This window comes from Mercenaria mercenaria, chromosome 17, assembly GCF_021730395.1.
Source record: "Mercenaria mercenaria strain notata chromosome 17, MADL_Memer_1, whole genome shotgun sequence".
NCBI classification, from domain to species: domain Eukaryota; kingdom Metazoa; phylum Mollusca; class Bivalvia; order Venerida; family Veneridae; genus Mercenaria; species Mercenaria mercenaria.
In genome coordinates this window covers 59,436,638-59,458,793 of record NC_069377.1, presented here as the reverse complement: position 1 = coordinate 59,458,793, position 22,156 = coordinate 59,436,638, and the positions used below count along the sequence as shown (strand labels likewise).

The 22,156-nt window shown below is 35.4% G+C and overlaps 1 protein-coding gene across 2 annotated transcripts; it reads right to left on the bottom strand.

The window, feature by feature from the left end:
* Positions 1-1,772: 1,772 nt before the first annotated feature.
* On the bottom strand, positions 1,773-22,156 carry LOC123537395 (uncharacterized). Of its 2 annotated transcripts, none has more exons than XM_045321095.2 (5): positions 22,002-22,156; positions 15,968-16,036; positions 14,521-14,693; positions 8,377-8,791; positions 1,773-5,362 (listed from the first exon to the last, which is right to left on the bottom strand). In XM_045321095.2, exons 3-5 carry the CDS (start codon positions 14,680-14,682, stop codon positions 5,100-5,102), a joined length of 840 nt encoding a protein of 279 aa, XP_045177030.1. In that variant the 5' UTR covers positions 14,683-14,693; positions 15,968-16,036; positions 22,002-22,156; the 3' UTR covers positions 1,773-5,099. The 2 variants fall into 2 exon arrangements, with proteins under 2 accessions (XP_045177030.1, XP_045177031.1); XM_045321096.2 differs by having other exon boundaries at positions 14,521-14,683.

The window sequence follows — 22,156 nt, the reverse complement described above, 5'->3', positions numbered from 1 at the left end:
TTGAGAACCACTTGACCCAGAATGTTGATACTTCATAGGATGATTGAACATGCAGAGTAAATGATCCCTATTTGTTTTGGGATCACTCTATTAAAGGTCAATGTCACAGGGTGAAGATGGAAAAACATTTCCGGTCTGTAACTTGAGAACCAATTGACCCAGAATGTTAAAACTTCATATGATGATAGGACATGCAGAGTAGATGACCCCCTATTGATTTTGGGGTCACTCTATTAAAGGTCAAGGTCTCAGCAAACAGCACCACATGGAAATCCATTTCTGGTCAGTAACTTGAGAATCACTTGAGCATGAATGTTGAAACTTCATAGGATGATTGGACATGCAGAGTAGATGACCCCTGTTGTTTTTGGGGTTACTCTATAAAAGGTCAAGGTCACAACGAACAGAACTTGGAAATCCATTTCCAGTCAATAACTTGAGAACCATTTGACGTAGAACCTTCAAATTTCATAGGGTGATAGGAGTTACAGAGTAGACGAACCCTTTAGTTTTTGGGGTCAAACCGTCAAAATTAAAGGTCACATGGGACTGAACAAACACTTTTCAATCAATAACTTGAGAACCACTTGACCCAGTATGTTGAAACTACATAGGATGATTGGACATGCAGAGTAGATGACCCCTACTGATTTTGGGGACCCTGGATCAAAGGTCAAGGTCACAGGGGCCTAAAAATTGTAAAACAGTTTTCAATTCGTAACTTGAGAACCACTAAGTCCAGAATGTTAAAATTTTGTGGAATGATTAGACATGCCAAGTAGATGACTCCTATTGCAGCCAACCATCAGTGTCGCTTTGACTTTTGCTCCTGTCCCCTATTGACTTCCTGCCTATGACTATGCATTGGGGGAGATATGCGCTTTTCTACAAAAACATCTTCTAGTTTATACTGGAGTACTTGAACAGTTCACGTCGTAATGTTGCACATTTTGCTGGTAACGACGCAAAGACAGTTAGACATTTCTCCATATCGATGGATGACTACCCGTAATAGGCCTCAATTTCACCAGAAGCGTACATACAACTTGATAATGTAAGCTTTGAAAATGTCAAACGATAGAAATAAGGTGCAAATTGACAAGTTATATAGTGACAGAAGTTCTCAAAAATTTCCTTTAGATTACCTCCCCTGATAATTTTGGTTTTTCATGAGTTATCTCCCCTGAAAACTAGAAAAAAAATAATTTTCTCCTTTTTCCTACGGAGAATTTTAGGTTTCTTTTTGATATTTGTATCAGAATCATATAATGCATCTTTCTACCGCAAAATTTTCTCGAAACTCAAGCTCAGATTCTCATAATCAAAGAAATTATATATTTCCCATAGGCATCAATGTTAACTTCAATACCGATTATCTCCCCAAAAAATGATAAAATTCGATAAATCTCTCGGTGAAACGTTTTTCATTTTGAATGTCTTTAAAGTGATCAAATTTCATTTAAATATTACCATCCAGTTACAAGATATGAAATATGGCTATTACACCATGTTATCCAGATTTTCGATCGTCGTTTAACGCCAAAGGCATTCCGTTCAGGTGTTTTTGAAAAGTGGTGTGGAAGGAGACGCTTAAAACTTCCCTTCGACATATTTGAGGGTCTTTGTCACTCTCAATTCAACATAACTTTTTTTAAACATTTTCTGGAAGAAAACAAACCTTAAAGCAACAGTTGATGCTTTAAGTATGGTTGTTACACGTAGCCGGCTCATATGTATTCTTGCACAGGTTTAATCAAAAACAAGCAAAGAAATTGTTGATGCAGATGGTTGTTTAATACATGAAGTAATCCGAGTACATACAAAGGAGATAGCGTTTCTTATTACATCCACATTTTAACATCCTTTAAGCGAGTGTCATAGTGCTCACCTTTTCCTAAGCTGAAGGTTTATGATGTTTCAAAGCGAATTATGTTTGATTTTACATAAATTATGACTTACTTTGTATTCAAAGCCAAGCTTTAAGAATTACTTAGAAATATATTGAAAAATAACGGAAAAATTCTACATGTATGCCAGGATTTTTCTTTATGATTTTGCAATGGAATTTTATGTAGTGAAATATATTGTTCAATCATCTAGTGAAGTAACTCTTTGAACAAGGATGTTTTACACAATTAAAGATATTACCAATGACCAATAATGGACGACAAAATATTAACTATAACTGCTTTACGGCATATTTGAATTTAAGTTAACATGATTTGCTTCCCTTTGACCAATATCTTGCACTCATATGACGTTATTTTTGTAGAAAAACGTACAAACTGTATCATTTTGCAGGTACGGTACCAAATCAAAAAATGCTTTTTGAGTGAAGGAAATTGCCGTTTCGGAACGTCATAGCGGCTTAAGGGGACGCATACTTTGAAATTAGAAAAAGTGGGTGGGGTATTATAAAATTTACCTGCAAAAAAGTTCAAGGTTTTGGTAAATGAAATGAATACTGTTTCAACTGTTATAAGTACACAAAGGATTGCTCACTTAAATAAAAATGAGAAAAACTGAAACAAGAAAGTTATTGTTGAATTACATAAGACTTCTTGTGTACATTCAAAGTCAACAATTAAGACTTTTTGGTGCGAAAATAATAGTGCTTCGCTTTGTCCAAACATTTATCAATGTCCTACAGATTCTAATTTAAAGAAAGAATGTGAAATAAGTTCACTGTCTTGCTTTTCATTTGGCATATGTGAGCTAAAACACAATATTTAGTTTGTTTACAAAGTAGTGCATAAGAAAAGATACGGTGGTCAAGGAATGCCACATTCCAAAACTAAAAGAGTATATTCCCCTTAATACATTAAACATTTATCGTTACAGAAGTCTAGTGGCTTACAATAAAGGCCTAGAAATGTTGCCATTATTAATTTTTAACTTGGTATTCATGAACTACAATGCACTTAAATATCAAAACACATTCAACAAACTTTTAAAAATATATCTTCTTAAAAATCCCTAAAATAAGGTATGAAATTTGGTTGAGAGGTCCAATCAATGTGTATATGTGCAAAAGCAACATTCTATTCTTGTTCACAAAAGTTACTAATACACAGCAGGAATGTCAATGATCAAAACTGGACGAATATACAGTTATCCTCACTTTAATGTCATTTAAAATTTGTCCTTGAATTCTCCACCATACTTTTCATAACTCTGTTTGCACGAGTTGCACGAGAATGCTGTCATTCACGTAAAAAAACGGGGTCAAATAAGTTGTAAATGCAATATCACCTAAACGTAATTAATGGATTATGCAGTTCAAGACAAACTTTATCTCATAACGTAACGAACATGTATAATGTTGTAACAACAACTTTACTTACACTGATTTAAAGTAGCAGTCGGTTTATAAGTGACGTTATTGATTCATTTTGTGTTTTGTTATTGTTGTCAAAAAGTATAACGGAAGTGCCTCACAACTGAAGCGGAAACCAGTTTGATGCGCAAAGTAGTCCACTGTAAGTAATATTTTTGACAAATGTCCACAGAAATTAATAATTTTCTAATATTAAAGACGAATATCTGAATAGGATTCATTATTTGATAAGAAATTATAATCATCGACATGTTTTTTTAAAAATCGTACACGTGCTGACACCTAAGTTGTCTCCCGTTGTTTATTAGAGTTACCTTTCGTCCGGCGCAGTAATACATTTGCAGTGAATCGCCGAGAAGTCGTGGGAAAATTAAAAACCATGTAAACAAACTAAAATTAACCACCTTTTCAAGATGAATTTCAAGTGATCGACATTATGCATTTAACCAGCCTGACCTGTGTAGCATCTTAGATATCTGTTCTAAGGTATTCATTGTGTAGAATGTCATGTTATGCCCTTGCAATGCTAATTCCACTCTGATTTTTTTGTTTACATTTTTTATCAATGAGAAATATGGCGTCCATCCCGAGATGAACTGACGTGGCGTTAAATCTTTACATGTTTAAGCAAACCTGGTGTGTTAGAAAGAAAATATCATCCCTTCAACATTATTTGGAACACTGTTTGTGAAAAACCTGTTTTTCCTTATACAAAAGCGTAATATTTTGTGTTGAATGTACTTTCACAAAGACCTCTGTTTTCCTATTACATTCATAGTACCACATCCTTATCCACAAAATACTGAATATTACAGGTGTCCATCAGTATTATATCAGTTTAGGAATATGTTTTTTTTATTTTCCCACCATTGATTTCTTGAATATGCACCCCTTCCGCATTGCTGTATGAACTGTGAATGTAGCAATATGCGTCCCCTTAAAGGAACTCCAAAATTCATGTAATAAAAGAAATTCAGTACGTTAACAAATACATTATTGAGCTGTCTCCCTTTAAAACTCTCCAAAAATTTATTTGGAATTCTTTGTTTTTATCTAGATGACATGCACTCAGCGCTGAAATGTTTACAATGCGACAATGTATTCCTGATGAAACCAGCTAGACTGCGATACATATAATTCAACGACAATTAGTGAGGCGTGACATATCAGTTATCCTTGGTATTTAGGCCTAAAAAATTCTTTGTTTCCGGTAACATGCTCAAAAAAATTAGGGTAGGTAGATCGGATTTATTTTAGAATTTTTTTTATTAAGTGAGACTTTTCGGAAATTATTTTTGTGTCAAAAAATAAATACAAATGAGGGAGTTATGCCTTTAGAGATCAGTTAGTTGATTTGTAACATCACTGACCATATTTAAAGCATAAAAAGTGCAGTTTTGCAACTTTTTATTAAAAAGTTGAAAAAAAAATTCTCCAAGGCCATGAAAACATTTAGGGTCGGGTCAAATATTTAGGGTAGGTCGAGATACCGGAAACAAACACTTTGTACGCCTTATTGCAGTATTGTTATGAGCTAAAAGTACAGACACGCATCGATGCATAAAGTTAATCTATAGTGACTGACTGCAAATATCACGTGCTTGATTATGCCAAATACTAATGAGACATTCAGACGGAAAGCATTATACATACAGGGAGGAATAAACTAAATATACACGCATATTAGCATGTTCATTACGTAAAAATAAGAGATAATGTGATTACATGTAGAGGAACTAAGAGGTTTGACATTTTCCGTAGATCAATGGCGATTACTCCACCTTCGACTTGGAAGAGTGTGGCACATTGCTGGCGTTACGACGTCTGTGCAGCTGCATTTACTACTACTACTGGTAATATACTCTTCTTCATCTGCATCTTTGCCATTCCATTCTTCGTCTGTATCATTCTCTGTCTCATCGCCGTCTTCTTTCGGACCAGTAGCAGGCGGCTTATTCGTATTTGCAACATTACCTATGATAGCAACGTCAGCGCATGCCTGAAATGTTTCTTGTGGTCCTAGACCTGAGAATGTACAAATGCAAAGAGGTCGAGATAAATTTTATGTAAAATGTTTTAAGCCTAGGCAATATCAGTAAGATTATCCTTAAATACAGTATCATCTAACGTGCCGTTTTTAAAGTTAATCCTATATAAGTTTCCGTTTTGGTGTGTTTTTTGTTCGATCCCCTTAGAAAATCAAGAAGGCCAGTATATGTAACATGCAGTTGTTATATCGTTGCCTAGTCTCATTGTTTTAGACTGCAAGTCAGACCCATTTTACAGGCTGACATTTTACCGTATATCTGTATTTGCGAAGGACGGCCATCTATAATTAAATATAGCAAAGATCCCTAAATCCCACAATCAGTTCGTTGCCAAACATGTAGTGAGTGAGTTAGATTTTACGGCGAATCGACAATAAAAGGCCATATATCGATGAAAACAAGTGTTTTGAAAACGTAAATTGTAAAGCATCCCTAAAAACAATTATGTAAAAATGTATAAACATATAAAGGGTTAAAAGTAAATTGTAAATCATGTCTAAAACATTTATGCAAAAATGTATATACATATAAAGGGTCAAAATGTCAGTGGCAAACAATGATATTGTAAAATATGTGAATAAAAATATATGATGTTCAGATTTTGTGATAAATGCCAATCTGCTTTAAAAAGGACAAAATATTGCCGACTGAAACTTTTTCAAACAACTCTTTCAAAGATTGAACGTCATAGTATGTACTGCGCTGTGGAGCGAAGTCTACACAGTCGATTAAAATATGTTTAATAGTAAGCGGTGTTTGACATGGTACACATTCAGGTAGTCCTTCTTTGTTCAGAAGATAAGACTGAGTCAAACGAGTATGACCTATTCGGCAACGAGAAAGAACAACTTCCTCCCTGCGAACAGATCTGTTCCCTTGTTGCCATTCACCCAAAGTAGGTTTAATATTATGAAGTTAATTGAACGAAGCATTGTTCCAAGACGATTGCCATTTTTATCAGATGTATTTATCTATATTTGGCCTAAAATCAGTATATTGTAATTTCAAATTAGATTGTGGTAATAGAAGGGATTCCTTTGCTGCAGTATCAGCATCCTCGTTTCCATAAATACCAACATGTCTAGGGATCCATAAATATGACAGACTTTTTGATAGATAGTGCATGAACCCTGAGAAGAATATTTTATATGAAAGGATTTTCCATATAATATTTCGGTTGTGAATTCACTGTAAAGCAGAAAGCGAGTCGGAAAAATAATAAACTTTTCTTCACTATATGTTGATATAAAATTTAGGGCTAAATCAGTAGCTTTTGCCTCGGCTGAAAATATTGTTGCCTTATTTAGTAAACGTAATTTTGACTGATGAAGGTGGCTGACGGCAGCACAGCCAAACCTTCGAGTCATCTTTCGAACCGTCAGTGTAAATTGGAAAATAATCCTTGTAAAGTGACTGGATCTCATTATATTTGGATTTGAATATTTCAGGATTTGTTTTAGGACTTTTTAAAGGGGGTCTTCAAATTAAAAAGATCTGTAGGGGAAGCAAGGGTCCATGGTGGCGTATCCGGAATTGAATTTTCTTTAATATCTTCGAATTCAAAGTCAGTTTCGTTCATAGAAGATTTTATGCGAAATCCAAACGGTTTGATTTGTTTTGGTTTATTCTCATATTTATACTTGACGATTTTATGAGCAGGATTGGATTTGTTTGCAGCCATCCTCAAAGCACTCGGCGTGTGTAAAGAGAGGGTTCGTTTGCCTCAAGATACAAGCTTTCAACAGGCGATGTTCTAAATGCACCAAGTGCAATACGAAGACCTTGATTATGGATGGTATCTAACATTTGTGGATAAGATTTTCTTGCTGAACCATAAACAACACAACCGTAATCTAACTTGAATCTAATCAAAGCTCTATAAAGTCTTAACAAAACCTTGCGATCGGCTCCCTAATTAGTATTTGAAATTACCTTTAAAAGATTCAGTGATTTCAAACATTTGGCTTTCAAATATTTCATATGTGGTATATATTTTTTTTTATCAAAGATAACACCAAGAAATTTTGCTTCGTCAACAGCGGATATTTTGGTACCATTTAGGAAAAGCTCAGGGTCACAGTGTTGTTTCCGTATTTGACGAAGGTGGAGACACTGAGTTTTCGACTTGGAAAATTTAAAACCATTTTTCATGGCCAAAATTTGAACTTTATTCAAACACTGCTGTAACTGGCGTTCAATTGTATGCATATTTTTCGAACAATAACATATAAAAGAAATCGACATGTAATGAGCAATCTGTCCCTGGTAACAAACTTTTCACAATATTATTGATGTTAATGCTAAAAAGTGTAACAGATAAAGTAGAACCTTGTGGAACGCCCTGTTCCTCCTCAAAAGAGTCAGAAAGGGTAGAACCAACACGAACTTTAAAAGTGCGATCTGATAAAAACTTAGATATAAATACTGCAAGACGACCTTTTAAGTCGTCAAGGTCATTCATACTACCATATTTCCGTGTGGTATCATAAGTTTTTTTCTAAATCGAAAAAGACAGATACAAGATGTTCTTTTTGACAAATGCACCACGAAAATTTTCCAGTCGAACAAGATGATCAGTTGTGCTAGGCTGTTTGCGTAAATCACTTTGAAAGTTTGTTATAAGGCCTTGAGATTCTAAATACCAAACTAATCTAGAATTAATCATACGTTCTAGTGTTTTATATAAGCAACTAGTTAGAGAGATCAGTTTATAATTACTGGGGTCGGTGTTATCTTTCCCAGGTTTTGGTATGGGAACAACTATAGCTTCTCTCCAAGAATCTGGAAATATTCCATTTTTCCACGTAATATTGTAAATTTCGAGGAGGAGCTCAAATGATTCTTGTGGTTAGTGTTTTAAAAGTTGATAGTGAGTTGATTTATATTTAACAACAGCAGTGCATGGCTCTACCGACTCATATTATTAAAAACTACTCAACTTCCATTATTCTCCTTTTAAAGAAATTAAACTTTGTAAATAGTCCATCTTACCTTTGCCTGACTTCCCAGTAGCCGGGTCCGTTCCCCAATTATTGCCAGCTGTGTATCGCCACTGTAGGACACAGGCCGTGCAATTTACATCAGCAGGTAATCTGACTTTGTATTTCACGTTTTTCGACGTGCCAACTTCATATTTTGTGTCACCGTTCTCTAACTTTAGCAAATGCTTGTCAAAACATTCTTGTTTCACCCTCTTGTTCGGGTCGTTATTTTGACATAGTCTGAATTGTGCATTACCCAAGTGATTAGCTGTTAGCTCGAATTCGACATCGATGGTTTGCCCTACTTGGTATGTTGCGACTATTATACCATTTGCATATTTCCCTCCAGCTTCGTGTGCTGGCTGGTTGTCATCATAAGCGTCTCCGCACACTCCACACTTACCCCCATTCACCTGATGTTGTTTCTGAAATGATATTTAGAGTGCGTATTAATCGAAGTATTAACAGTACTGAAATTTATCGCTGTCACTTGTTGCCAATGTGAACAACGTCCTCTGAAGTTGTTAGTTATTTAAGGTTTATGAGGATAGTGTCATCATAGTGTCCCAAACACACCTGGTTCTTTTATCTGCAGGGTGTATAGCACCGCTCCGAAATACCGTTAATTATGTAGTAGAGGAGCTGCCACTCTTAGATTACACGTGTATTACCACTAGACCAAGGATCCACTCCCAGTACTGAAAGATATTATTGCTGCCCATTTCTAAGGTGAAATTGCTGGATATTGAGGCATGGCATATTAGCTGTAATGAATATGTAAACAGAAAACAGAAAAAAAATCAATTAAGGTCACAATTATCTTATCCGATTGTTCCAGTGGATAGGTAGGTAGGTATGCAGAAAAATATATACATGTACATGTGTAGGTACATTTTAGGAGTGATAAAGACAGGTGGCCTATAAAATGGAGTTTTCTTAGCGAATAAATTCTTCTGCAGTGGGAAAACGATAAGTGTAGTGATGTAACTGTGCTACTCCAGTATTCGGTATTACACGACTATTACATGAAGCAAAGAAAAATGTCCCCCCCCCCCCCCCCCCCCCCCCCCCCCCCCCCCCACACACAGAGAAACAAAAACAAACCAAACAAAACAACAACAAAAACACAACACACACACACACACGCGCGCACAACATAACAATTAAAAACATATTTTACTGTAACGTTCCGTTACAATTTTCTAGTATCACAGGTGCTTGAAGCTCTATCAATTATAGATAGATAATTTTGTGCATTATCATATCCCATCCACTTAATATACTATGAAATAGTACAGGTTAGCAAGTAAATCGCGTATTTTTAGTCATTTTTTACCGTCTGATAACACGAACAGCACCTCAGTTATTAATGTAGATACTCTTTCAGAAGAAAGAAAAAACATTCATCTTATGTCACGCTGAGCACATCTGACAAGTAGAATATATAAGTCGTTCATTTGACCAGCTAACTAACACTACCAAAATCACTGTCTTGGAAGTCCGCCATGCCTTATCCAACTTACGGTTGTAAAATCCGAAGTAATTCACTTTTGAAAAAAAAAAACATAAATTCATTATTAACAATTTTTACCAAATAAGAAAGGTGATTGAACAATTATATAAAGACTACCTGCAAACACTTCAAGCCGATTACAGTCAAAGAGGAAAACCCAAACGTTTTCAAAAATTGTGATTTATATTCGTTACAGCATTACAGTTTGAAGATGATGAGGTTCTGCTTTGTGGTTTCTAATCACAGTGACTGATCGTCCGAATATTTTTCAACTTTCTGGACATTCCTCATTTTCATGATCAGAGGCTGTTCAAAAAGTGCAAAATTGATGATTTTGACGTGTTATTTTTAATGGATGGAGTAAAACTTTCGTTTTGATAACTTTCTGTATTCTTGTATGAGAGTCCTGATCTTGTCATTAATTAAAAGCACAAAACATGCACACAATGTATAAAATGGTCACCCTAATTCTGCCCATTAGGGAAGTGCAATATTACGACTCGCTACATGTAAGCCTGACCGTGCCCAAAAGTTTCGAATCTAAGTGTATCCTGTTACCTTTAGGTAGCAGGGTACACTTAGAATTTTGGCCCCCGTCAATATTTGTAATAATTAGAACTTCGTGACTTTGGATGTCTGTAAATTACAGTGAGGGATAACGATTGTTAATTCTTTAGAAAATTTAAACAGCTGATACATGTAAAATTCTGATTTCAGTTGTAAAACTAACTGCTGCTAGCTTTGTATGAATCGATGAGTCATCTCGGTGAGGGAAATTCAAAACATTGAAGAGTCCCTTGCTTGTTGATTGACACTCAGCACATTTTTGTTATTTTTAGAAAAAGAAACAACGAGATGGCTAGGCCGACATTCCATTCATATCCCATCTATTAAAATGCAAAAAAAAATGGACATTGTTCCTGCAACGGGATCATTGCAGGCTGTCCAAAAAGTGCAAAATTGATGATTTTGGCGTGTTATTTCAATGGGTGGGGTGCAACTTTCGTTTTGATAACTTTCTGTATTCTTGTATGAGAGTCCTAATTTTGTCATGAATTAAAAGCACAAAGCATGCACACAATTTATAAAATGGCCACCCTGATTCTGCACAAACGAAATGTTTTTAAAACTGTTGATTTTGTGTTAGTCAATACGGTGACAGCGACAAGTAAGCACAGTTCTGGGTATATTTTTGTTGCCTTTAGATAATGAAACCACCCGACCACACTCGCATTTCTATTTTTTTATTTTTGTTTTTGTTTTCATGTGGTGGGTGGGGTGTAGATGCGTTGCATTCTTGGTGTTTTTTTATATAGAGGGGGACTTTTTTTATATAGAGTTGTGTTGACTTATGGATAGAATTTCAGGTTCCTGTGGTTCATTTAACAATTCAACAATAGGAGACCACTTCCAGTATTCAAGGAGTATTTAAATAAGGTATATAGTTTAATTTCTTTTCTGTTCTTTTTTTCTTTCTTTTTTGCTCCATAAATGACACTTACCATTTTGCAATTTTTAATCAGCTGAACGATTACCATGTTCGTCTATAACTCATGTAATGAAAAGATTCTTAAATTGTTGCTAAGCAATGCCTATGGACCATTCACACCTGACTGACCGGAAGCTGAACATGGAATGGCCGAATACCAAAACTGCTCATGTATATTTTGTCTAAAATATGTATACTTTAATCGAAATTATGATTAGTTACGTACGTTCCATTAAAATTAAAATATCCGTCTTTGAAATGGTTTTAACTGATAACAATCCGTCATCATTTGTCTTCATAATCGCCGTTCATAAGATCGAACCGAGGCGTGAAGTTGCCAACCTGGATCGATCCCCGGCCGCGTCATACCAAAGGCGTAAAATAATGGTACTAGCAGCTTCTTCGCTTGGCGCTCAGCATTAAGGGGATAGTGCTAGGACTGGTCAGCCTGGTGTCAGTATAATGTGACTGGGTGGGGTATCATGCCACGTGTCTACGGCGTGATATTCCAGTGAGGCAGCACTATAAAGTTGGGCATTGTGCTTACTGCTACAAGTAGACACCGTCGTTTATATGACTGAAAAATTGTTGAAAAAGACGTTAAACCCGAACACACACACACACACACACACACACACACACACACACACACACACTTTTAGAGATATACGATCTCTTCAAGATATCTAACCTGCATATATGTTTTATTGATAGAGCTTCCAACACCTGTGTTTGTATATACATGTACCGAATACAGAGTAGCCTATGGAAAGCCGCAATTTTCTTGTATGAACATAATGTATATTTTATGCAATCGTATCAGTAACTTATATAATCATGTTCGGTGTGCTTGAAATGCTAATAAAAGATATTGAAAGGTAATGTGTTTATATAAATCATAAAACGACCATTTCTTTATACGTTACAAAAAGTGTTCTGATATCGATGTATTCTATGAAGGTACCTATGCAAAAAATAAAACGGCAATGTGATTATATGGAGCCTATTTTAATGTTGTAATACGGACTTGCGTTTATACGATAAGATAAGGTCAGTCAAGAACATTGAAAATAAATATAACACATGATCCAAATTTCATTGCTCTAGCTTGAAACGGTCAGCATTCAAAACAATACATATGGTTCAAATTTCATTTGAAATCTGCTACCAGTACATATGGTTCAAATTTCATTGTTGTAACTTCAGAATCAGGAAAGTAGGTCAAGGTAAAGGTCAGCCAATGTCCAAGTTGAAATCTACGTGCAAAACAGTATACATGGTCCAACTTTATTCATGTATCTTTAATAACAGAAAGTAGGTCAAGGTAAAGGTCAGCCAATGTCGATGTTGCAATCTACATGCGAACTGTCTACATGATCCAATTTCATTATTTCATCGATATAGCTTCAAACAGGTCAGTAGGTCAGATCAGTATCAGCCATTTTTTTTCTTGGATTTAACGTCGCACCGACACATGATAAGTCATATGGCGACTTTCCAGCTTTTATGGTGGAGGAAGACCCCAGGTGTCCCTCCGTACATTATTTCATCACGAGCGGGCACCTGGGTAGAACCACCGACCTTCCGTAAGCAATGTCAGCCAAGGACAAAGTTGAAATCTACATGCAAAACTATACACATAGTTCTAATTCCATTTCTTAATTTAGAGGAAAGTAGGTCAGTAGGTCAAGGTCAGTCGATGCCAAATCTGAAATCTGCTTCAATTATCACTGATGTAGCTTCAAAAACAAGGAGGTCAAGGTGAAGATCAGCCATTGTCAGAATTGAAATCTACATACAAAACTGTATACATGGTCTATATTTTATGACTGTAGCTTAAAAAGTAAGAAAGCAGGTCAGTAGTTCAAGTGACCCAGGGGCTGGGCTAGCTTGGACCAAGGGGGGTATGATTTGAATAATCTTTGTACAAAACCACTAGGCTAGTTGAGGCAAGAAGATTTTTTGAAAACATATTTGTAACGTTTAAACAGATATCGGATTGATCAAGGTATAGCTAAAAGAGCAAGAAAAGACCAGAGTTATAATGCATGGTAAAGTTTACCTACAGTAGATTCAAAATTACTTGAGAATACTTTTATTGTATATACTATGGTCTTTTGGTCAATTTTTTTGAAAGCGTGTTTCCATTTGCTGACCACCTTTCGATTTGTTTACAACCATTCTCATTCTCATATAAATAAAAATGTACTGTTGTGCGTTTTATTCGACCTGGCGGGGCGGAGTTAATCTCTGACTTATGCAGATAATGGTAATCTTAAAAAACGAGCAAAATAGGTAGATCAATATAATTGTTTAATTCTTAATTCCGTAAACAATGACTAACATTCAACGTTACATTGATTACAATGTAAGGCAGATGGCCACTGAATAAGAAATCAGGTTGCCGAATATACCACATATCCTGCACAATAATGCAGTGGACCGTCGCGAAACCCCGCCCCGCCAGCTCGATTAAAACGCACAATACTCCCGCACGATAATTTAAACGACAGCATGTTTATATTCTTGTTTGATTGTTATGGGTTGTCAATGATAGAAGATAAGTGCATACTGTAATGTTATACAAAAATATTTTCTGTATTGAAACGTTTTAATGAAGAAACATCACAATTATCAAACATGTTATCGTTTCAGTTATCGTGCGGGATTTACCTGTCTTACATCTTTATTGTTGATAATATTGGTTTTCTGTTTATAAACAAAGGTCAAAATATCGGCTTTGATTTGTGCTTTAAATTCCTAGTACAACATAATGATAAAACATTTATCATAAGTCATTGATACAGGTCTAAAACTGACTTTTTCTTTCAAGGCAGCAAATACTTTAACTATTCTGAGCAGGCCAAAATTGCACTATCGAAATGAACCATGTCATTGTACTTTGTTCTGTGCATGTACTAATATTTTGACTGTTACATTTTAAATCTCTTTTTACGTAAGTGCTTTTCCGTAACATGAAATTAAACGGCTGTTGCCAAGGTAATGGTTTCAATCAAAGTATGCCGAACAAATTAAATGATGTCTTTGGACTTTCAACAGCCCAAATGTTTTTCATACCAAGGTGAAAGACAAAAGTACGCATTTTATTCCTTAGATACACGAACAGAGAAAATTTACCAACTCATACATACATAAGCGCCGCCGCAGTTGCCTCCCGAGTCACTAGTATCGTGGGGATTGGAATAACCATGTCTCCACATAGTAGCCCTTGAAGGGGGTTTATGCAGTCGACCATGACCGTGGACGATGGTATACAGAATAGCAAACTGAACAACCGCAAGTACGATCCTCATTCTGTTTGATTCTACAAATATACATTTACAACATGTTATATTATTTTGTGAACGCATAAAGGATTGAGCAGGAAGCCTTTCTCCTTATGTAATAAAAGTATAACGTTAACAACTTTTTGTATATCAGAACTTTTTTCTAACACTTGTAATATAGACTTTATTGTATCTAGCATATTGCCATATCCATAGGCCACATCTTGATTTGCCATGTCATGGGTACTCATAATTGTAACTAAACACGATATTGATACTTGTTGATACTTTGTAATACCATTATCATCATTTGAATAATTAAATGTAAATGGTTACAAGTGTGTTGTTCAAAACGTTGACGTAAGAAAAATCATTATACGGTAACTCAGGGCTACATTTTTATAAAGTCCAATCATAATGTATAGCATCGTTTTTTCACTATTAAATAAACTTTCAAAATACCGACATGAAAAGACATATAAGAGACTGTAGTACATTTGAAAAAAAGAAAAAGAAGAGTATATATATTACCATTTGTAAATTTCTTGCGATATTTTACGATTTGTAATTTTTCTACAATTTTGATGTGAATATTGACGCTTATGTAAACGTACTTCTGCCATATTTAGTATATGTGAGCATGTATTGCCACATGGGATTAAGACCTTCTGGAAGAACTTGAATAAACTTGTATCATATTATGATATTTCGGTAACAAATTAAGCGCAATTAATTGATGTTGCGCTTGCAGTTTATTCGTTCAACATTTGGTTAATCATACATAATTACATTTGTACAAATTATTTAGACGTAAATTGTTAGAGGAAGAAAATAACTGAATATATTCATTAATAAGTAAAGCTTGACATTTCATTAATAAGTAAGGCTTGACATTTCATTAATAAGTAAAGCTCGTCATTTCATTAATAAATAAGGCTTGACTTTTCATTAATAAGTAAAGCTTGTCATTTCATTAATAAGTAAGGCTTGTCATTTCATTAATAAGTAAGGCTTGACATTTCATTAATAAGTAAAGCTTGTCATTTCATTAATTAGTAAGCCTTGACATTTCATTAATAAGTAAAGCTTGTCATTTCATTAATAACTAAAGCTTGTCATTTCATTAATAACTAAGGCTTGACATTTCATTTATAAGTAATACTTGTCATTTCATTAATAAGTAAGGCTTGACATTAAGCTAGTACAGGAGTGGAGCATCTCAGTGATATCGAACAGGAAATATATGTTTATGGAGAACAGACAAAGGAGCTAGAAAGATGGTTCAAGCGGAAAGGTTGAAGTGGTCACTTACCTGATTCTGTTCACAGAGCGACTGAAGAATTCTTTTAATGCAATGGCCTCTTACAGATTTGTATAAAATCTATAAAATAAATGTTTGTTAGAAAGTTAGAAAAAATCTCATTCGACAGTATATACATTCGTTACGCACGGTACCTAATCGAAATTAAGATTCAAGATTTATTTATTGTCAAGACTTACATGAGAATGTGACATACAATAAATGAAACAAGTTTAAATGAATGAAATGCCATACAAACTAGCAGTTGCAGTTTAGAACATAAGCATATATCGGAATGTACACTACCAAAGTACAGTTCTAGGAAAAAAGAACGCACTGCAAAGAAAAGCTAAGTTGGTGACTTGATATCCCTCGCCAAAAAAGCTTTTACTTTGACAATCCGTCAGAAACTATGGATTTTATGGTGGTATGTTTAGGACATGCATTTTTAAAAAAAAAATTAAATTGTCTCGAGCGCACAACATCTTATCTCGAGCGCTCGACATCTTATTTCGTGCAAACGACATCTTATCTCGAGCGCTCAACGTCTTATTTCGAGCGCTCGACATGCATTTTTTAAGAATTAAATTATCTTGAGCTCATGACATCTTATCTCGAGCGCTCGACATCTTATCTCGTGCGCACGACATCTTATCTCGAGCACACGACAACTTACCTATATATATATTTATATTAGGGCCATTTGTGTGTATTTGGGTCATCAATAAAAACATACGGACAAGTAGATAATTTGGGTCCCGCCTATTCAGATGTTATTTAAACTTCCCACAAGTACAAGTTTATCACATCATTTGGAACAGCAGTGCACCTAATTTGTCACCCTATCTTCAAAATTAAACAAACATAATCACACTGGATAACCAGCTATCCTGACGCCCGCTGGAAATGTAACCCAGCTGGAAATATAACCAAGCTGGAAATCGGTAGGTAAGTTTTTCATTTATATCTATCAAAAAGAAGCCAATTCTTGCAAATCAACTTGACAGTTTTGTGAAGGAATGACCATGGCTTACATTTACAATTTCTGGGCCAAATACGATCGTTACCTTTTGAGATATTCGCTAACAATTTCTTCAGTTTGAAAAGTCGGGCAAAAATCCAAAGTTTGGCGCAAATTGTTTTGTTTATGAACAACCTGTGAAAACTTTTATCAATCGGTTTTACAGATGTGTCCTTTCGGAACACCTGTGTGAAGTTTCCGGGTTCTACGTTATTCCTAAAAAAGTATATTAGCCGTTAAATAGGCATGGTCGAAAAAAAAACAGACTGTCGAAAACGGCCGCTGTATTTGAAATAGGCATTCGTTGAAGTCAGCTGTCGGCTATCGAGATTACAGCTGTATAAAAGTAAAAAATCTGTCTTGTAGACATGTTATATGCGCCGTAGCGTATCTTCTTTATGTATATTTTGTATCTGTTTAGTCTGTCTGTGTTTTTGCGATTTATTTCGTCTTTCATTTTTGTAAAATGTGTATACTTGCAGTCAGTAAACAGTTTGTATATACTTATGTATGGTCCTTATTGCCATATCGAGTAATTCTAGCTGATTTCATTACCATTGTCCTTTTGGTTTAGGGTCTAAAAGTTGCTTTGTTCCTTTCGTCCGTCCGTCCGTCCGTCCGCCCGCAGTGTCTTGTCCGGGCTCTGATTTTACATGCATGGACTGATTTTTAAGTATTGATTTTTACACTTCAAACATGTGTTGCCGATGATACAAGTATTAGTGAGGCCCATTCATTAATGACGACCTCCAATGTCAGTATAACAAAACAATCTTTAACACAGGTGTGGCAATTGGTCTGCTGATGCGTCAAGTGTGGTGTGCTGTGTGTTGTGTGCTTGTCACCTTCCGCTTTCAGCCTCCACCGCTGGCTAGCCCTCTGGTGAAAAAGGAGCCGAGTGCGTAAGTCTTCCCTGCCAGTACACAGCCCTTCTGCAGACAAGCCCTTTTGCAGTGCCTCCGAGTTGGCGCCACACGGTAACTGAGCACCTTGCGGCCTCAGGCAGAACTGCAGAGGACTCGGAGGAGGTCTGCCCCCAGACATGTGGCATGCCAGGCCCACCGGTGTGTGGACACGCCCTGATGCCTATGAACAGACCCCCAGCTATGGGACAAATAGCTCCTGTGTTCCCAGGATAGGGTTTTAACTCGGAACTAAGGGTGAGGTAACCCCGAAAGAAAGCTAGAGAGTTGAAGACAGAGGTGCTGGGCCATTGGCACTCTCTTAACGAACCACAGCACCATGCAATATCGCTATGTCTACACAGCCATTTATGCGAACGACAAGAAGAAGACAGAGCTATAAATAAGTATTTTGTGTCAGACTGGCAACTCCTACATGCATAGACAAAATTTCAAATATATTGTGTCGTATAGTAGAACTTTTATTTTCATGTGGTTTTATTTGATAGCTGACTGTGTAAGATCGTAAACAAGCAAAGAAGAGTTCCGATCTACCTTGTTATATGTTGATTAAAGCTACATGTGGCTGCCTTGTTAAGAAATAACTGATTAACAGTCATGTGAGATTTTGCAAAGTTCTGCTTATTTAGATTTGAAACAATCGTTTGCCTCTATGCATCAACTTGCAGTTTTAGACCATGAATAAACTGGTATTTGTTGAAAAGGTATTTATGAATAAAACAAAATGGCAGATTTATACACCTATCAAGCACCGCACTAAGAACACTTTTCAAAACAAGAACGGGCATTTGAGATTCATTAAAGATGCTGAATTCTTGCCTACCCAGCGGGGAAAGTATACATTTATCCGAGCACGCGCCGGGGACAGATATTCCTGTCTTTCCCTAGGGAAAAGGCTTGTCTAAAATAGCGTGTACTAAGGTGACGTCACATAGTACTAGCACCATTGTGACGTCATAAACTTTAATATGAAATTAGGTGCTACCTAAAAAGCAGAGCGCCCGGCATGAAAAATCACCAGTGCCCGTTAAAAATTAAAGGAGTGGTGCTGGAATTATCAGGAATTATGGATTCGTTTAGGAAGTTTATGTTCTTTAGATCTATTAAAATTATTAATGATAATTCGTGAATTCTGAATGCATGTTTTAGACTGCATCAAGATTAATCCTCGACATGTGAAAACTCCACAAATATTCTGTATATAATCAAAAGAAAGTTCGGTATAGATTAACATCTGCACCAAGATAAAGAAAAAAACGTACTTGAATAATTTCTGTTATTCTTATTACAACGTTCTGCATCAACGATTTTACATAACTTATTATCATACTGGAAACCAGTCACAAAATGATAACTGCTTCAAACTGAAAAGCTTGAACTTTGAAAATTTCAAACCTAACAGAATCTCTTTACGCCAATAGCCAAAGGAATTCTGTGTCTTTGCATGTGAATGTTGGGCAATGAGGACTTAACGTAAAAAGTTAATGTTCCAATTCCAAAGTTAAGAGAAATTAGAATTTACGTAATCCTGGAAATGACTATTGTAATTCTTTTAAATGTCATTATTGTCAAATTTTGGTTCTTTTTGGAAGGAAGAATGTGTCCAACTTTCAGTCAAAAATACTGCTATAACAGACGCCTGGTATGAGAAAATTACAATCATTTCCATGACTGTACAAAGCTTGTTTTAAACCCAAAAGTGGTTAATCTTTTAGCACTATAGAATAGGGATGGTAGTAAGAACTTCTTTGATGTTCGCCAATTTGTTTATTTTTATTTTTTTGGATTATCTGGTCATGTTAATATGGATGAAATAATTGTCGGAAGGCTGTATTTTTTCATAACGTGACATCAGTTATGTACGATATACACATACTAAGTACTATTCAAAACTAAAGAAACATTATAATTGTTTCAACCACATATTAATGACAATTTGATCTAAAGAACTGTCTTTCAAGGTCTTAATGTCACTGACTACTACACAGGTACTACAAGTTGATATATAAAAGCTCAGTAAGAAACGTGTAGACTTTCGTATATACAATATTGTGTCTTAAAATCTCACATTCTCAAGAAAATGAATTATAGACATTATTTCTTATTACAAACGTAAAATGCAATTCTGGTTCGAGTGAGTGTTCAGAACAGTAGCGATGACCATACTTGTCAGTTACAATCGCGAACGTCAGTAAAACAACTCATTTGAACATGAAATACATTAGTATTATTATTAAAAAGTTCCATAATGGCAGTTGACAAAGTCTTTCAATGAAAAATATTGTTTTTCGTTTGTCTCGTGAAAATAATTTAGCACTTATTTCTATTATCAAAGTCAGATATTAAATTGCAGCAGTGCAAGAAAATTAAGTTCTGAGTGTTTTCATTAACAGCATGGATAAAAATCCGACATCACCGTTCAAAAGACCCGTTTACGATAGAATTATTCTCATTGGTTACAAGACTATTTCATTGCCCGGGAATAGCTTCTAACTGAGAAATGAATTGTCCACATTTTAATAGGCAAAAAATTACAAGTTGCTGTCGAAGTGTACTGCAGATAAAATACTGGTTTTTCATGTGAAAATGCAAAGACGTGACTAGTTCAAAATCATCCGATGTGTAATGAAAATAGGTTCTAAACCTAGAATTTTTTTTGTCAATACGAGTATCAATAAAAGCAATCTAGGGTCTTTGTTGTCCGACACAGTCCTTTACGTTTTTTTCCCGACCATGCCTATTTAACGGCTAATATACTTTTTTAGGAATAACGTAGAACCCGGAAACTTCACACAGATGTTCCGAAAGGACATATCTGTTAAACCAGATGATAAAAGTTTTCACAGGTTGTTCATAAACAAAACAATTTGCGCAAAACTTTGGATTTTTGCTCGATTTTTTCACACAGAAGAAATTGTTAGCGAATATCTCAAAAGGTAACGATCGTATTTGGCCCAGAAATTGTAAATGTAAGCCATGGTCATTCCTTCACAAAACTGTCAAGTTGATTTGCAAGAATTGGCTTCGTTTTAATAGAAATAAATGAAAAACTTTACCTACCGATTTACAGCTTGGTTATATTTCCAGCTGGGTTACATTTCCAGCGGTCGTCAGGATAGCCGGTTATCCAGTGTGATAATTAATGATGCTTACTGCATGTTAGAATAGCAACAATATCAATTCGCTCATTGTCAGAAAAGTTATAAAATTGCATGCATGCATTACGGGGAAACGGGGCAATTCTTTGATATATGGGCGAAGCCTATATACTAAATCTGCCTTTTTTTATCAGTTTGTGTTTTTAAATTACTAACCCGTGAAATGGTTATAGGTATAAACGAAACAAAAGCAAAAACGGTGGCAGTCGTATGTTTTTACTGATGAGCTGAATACACACAATGAGGTTTAATATATATAGATAAGATGTCGTATGCACGAGATAAGATGTCGTACGCTCGAGATAAGACGTCGTGAGCACGAGATAAGATGTCGATCGCTCGAGATAAGATGCTGTGCGCTCGAGAAAAGATGTCGTGCGCTCGAGATAAGATGTCGAGCGCTCTAGATAAGATGTTATGCGCTCGAGATAAGATGTCAAGTGCTCGAGATAAGATGTTGTGCGCACGAGATAAGATGTCGTGGGCACGAGATAATTCAATCTTAAAAAAATGCATGTCCTAAACATACCACCGTAGGATTTGCTGTGACTGATCAAAAATTAGAAAATGTGTAAGACAAGAACAAATAAACGTGTGTCCTTGTTTAAAGATGGGGAAGATTGATAGCACTAGATCACGGTTTTCATGGGAGAAAATTGTATCGAAAAAAAAAAAACAGCGTTTATTTATGCATAAAACTTGAAAAAAAAAAGATCCAGTAATGTGTGTACATGTATCAATGATAATTTTGTTTCATGCGTCGTGCAAAAGTGTGACTGAAAGTCGTTTGTATTAAAATACAATAAGCCTTATACACTGATAAACAATTTATTTGTTTCACAACTAATTTGTGATATTTTATAAAACAATTAAAACTATATTTCCTTATATGCAAAGTTTTTGCTGAAAAAATAAAAGTATTTGTTTTAGAAATTTAGGCCTACCTTTTCTTCTTAATTCCCTGAACATCCGAAAGTGGAGTGATTTGAATCCGAATCTTTAATTTTATACAATGTCACTATTCTGTTCTGAAAAGTCTTCTCATGTAACCTAATTTAAAAACATGAAACTTTCAATAAGGCGTGCGGGGATTTACAAA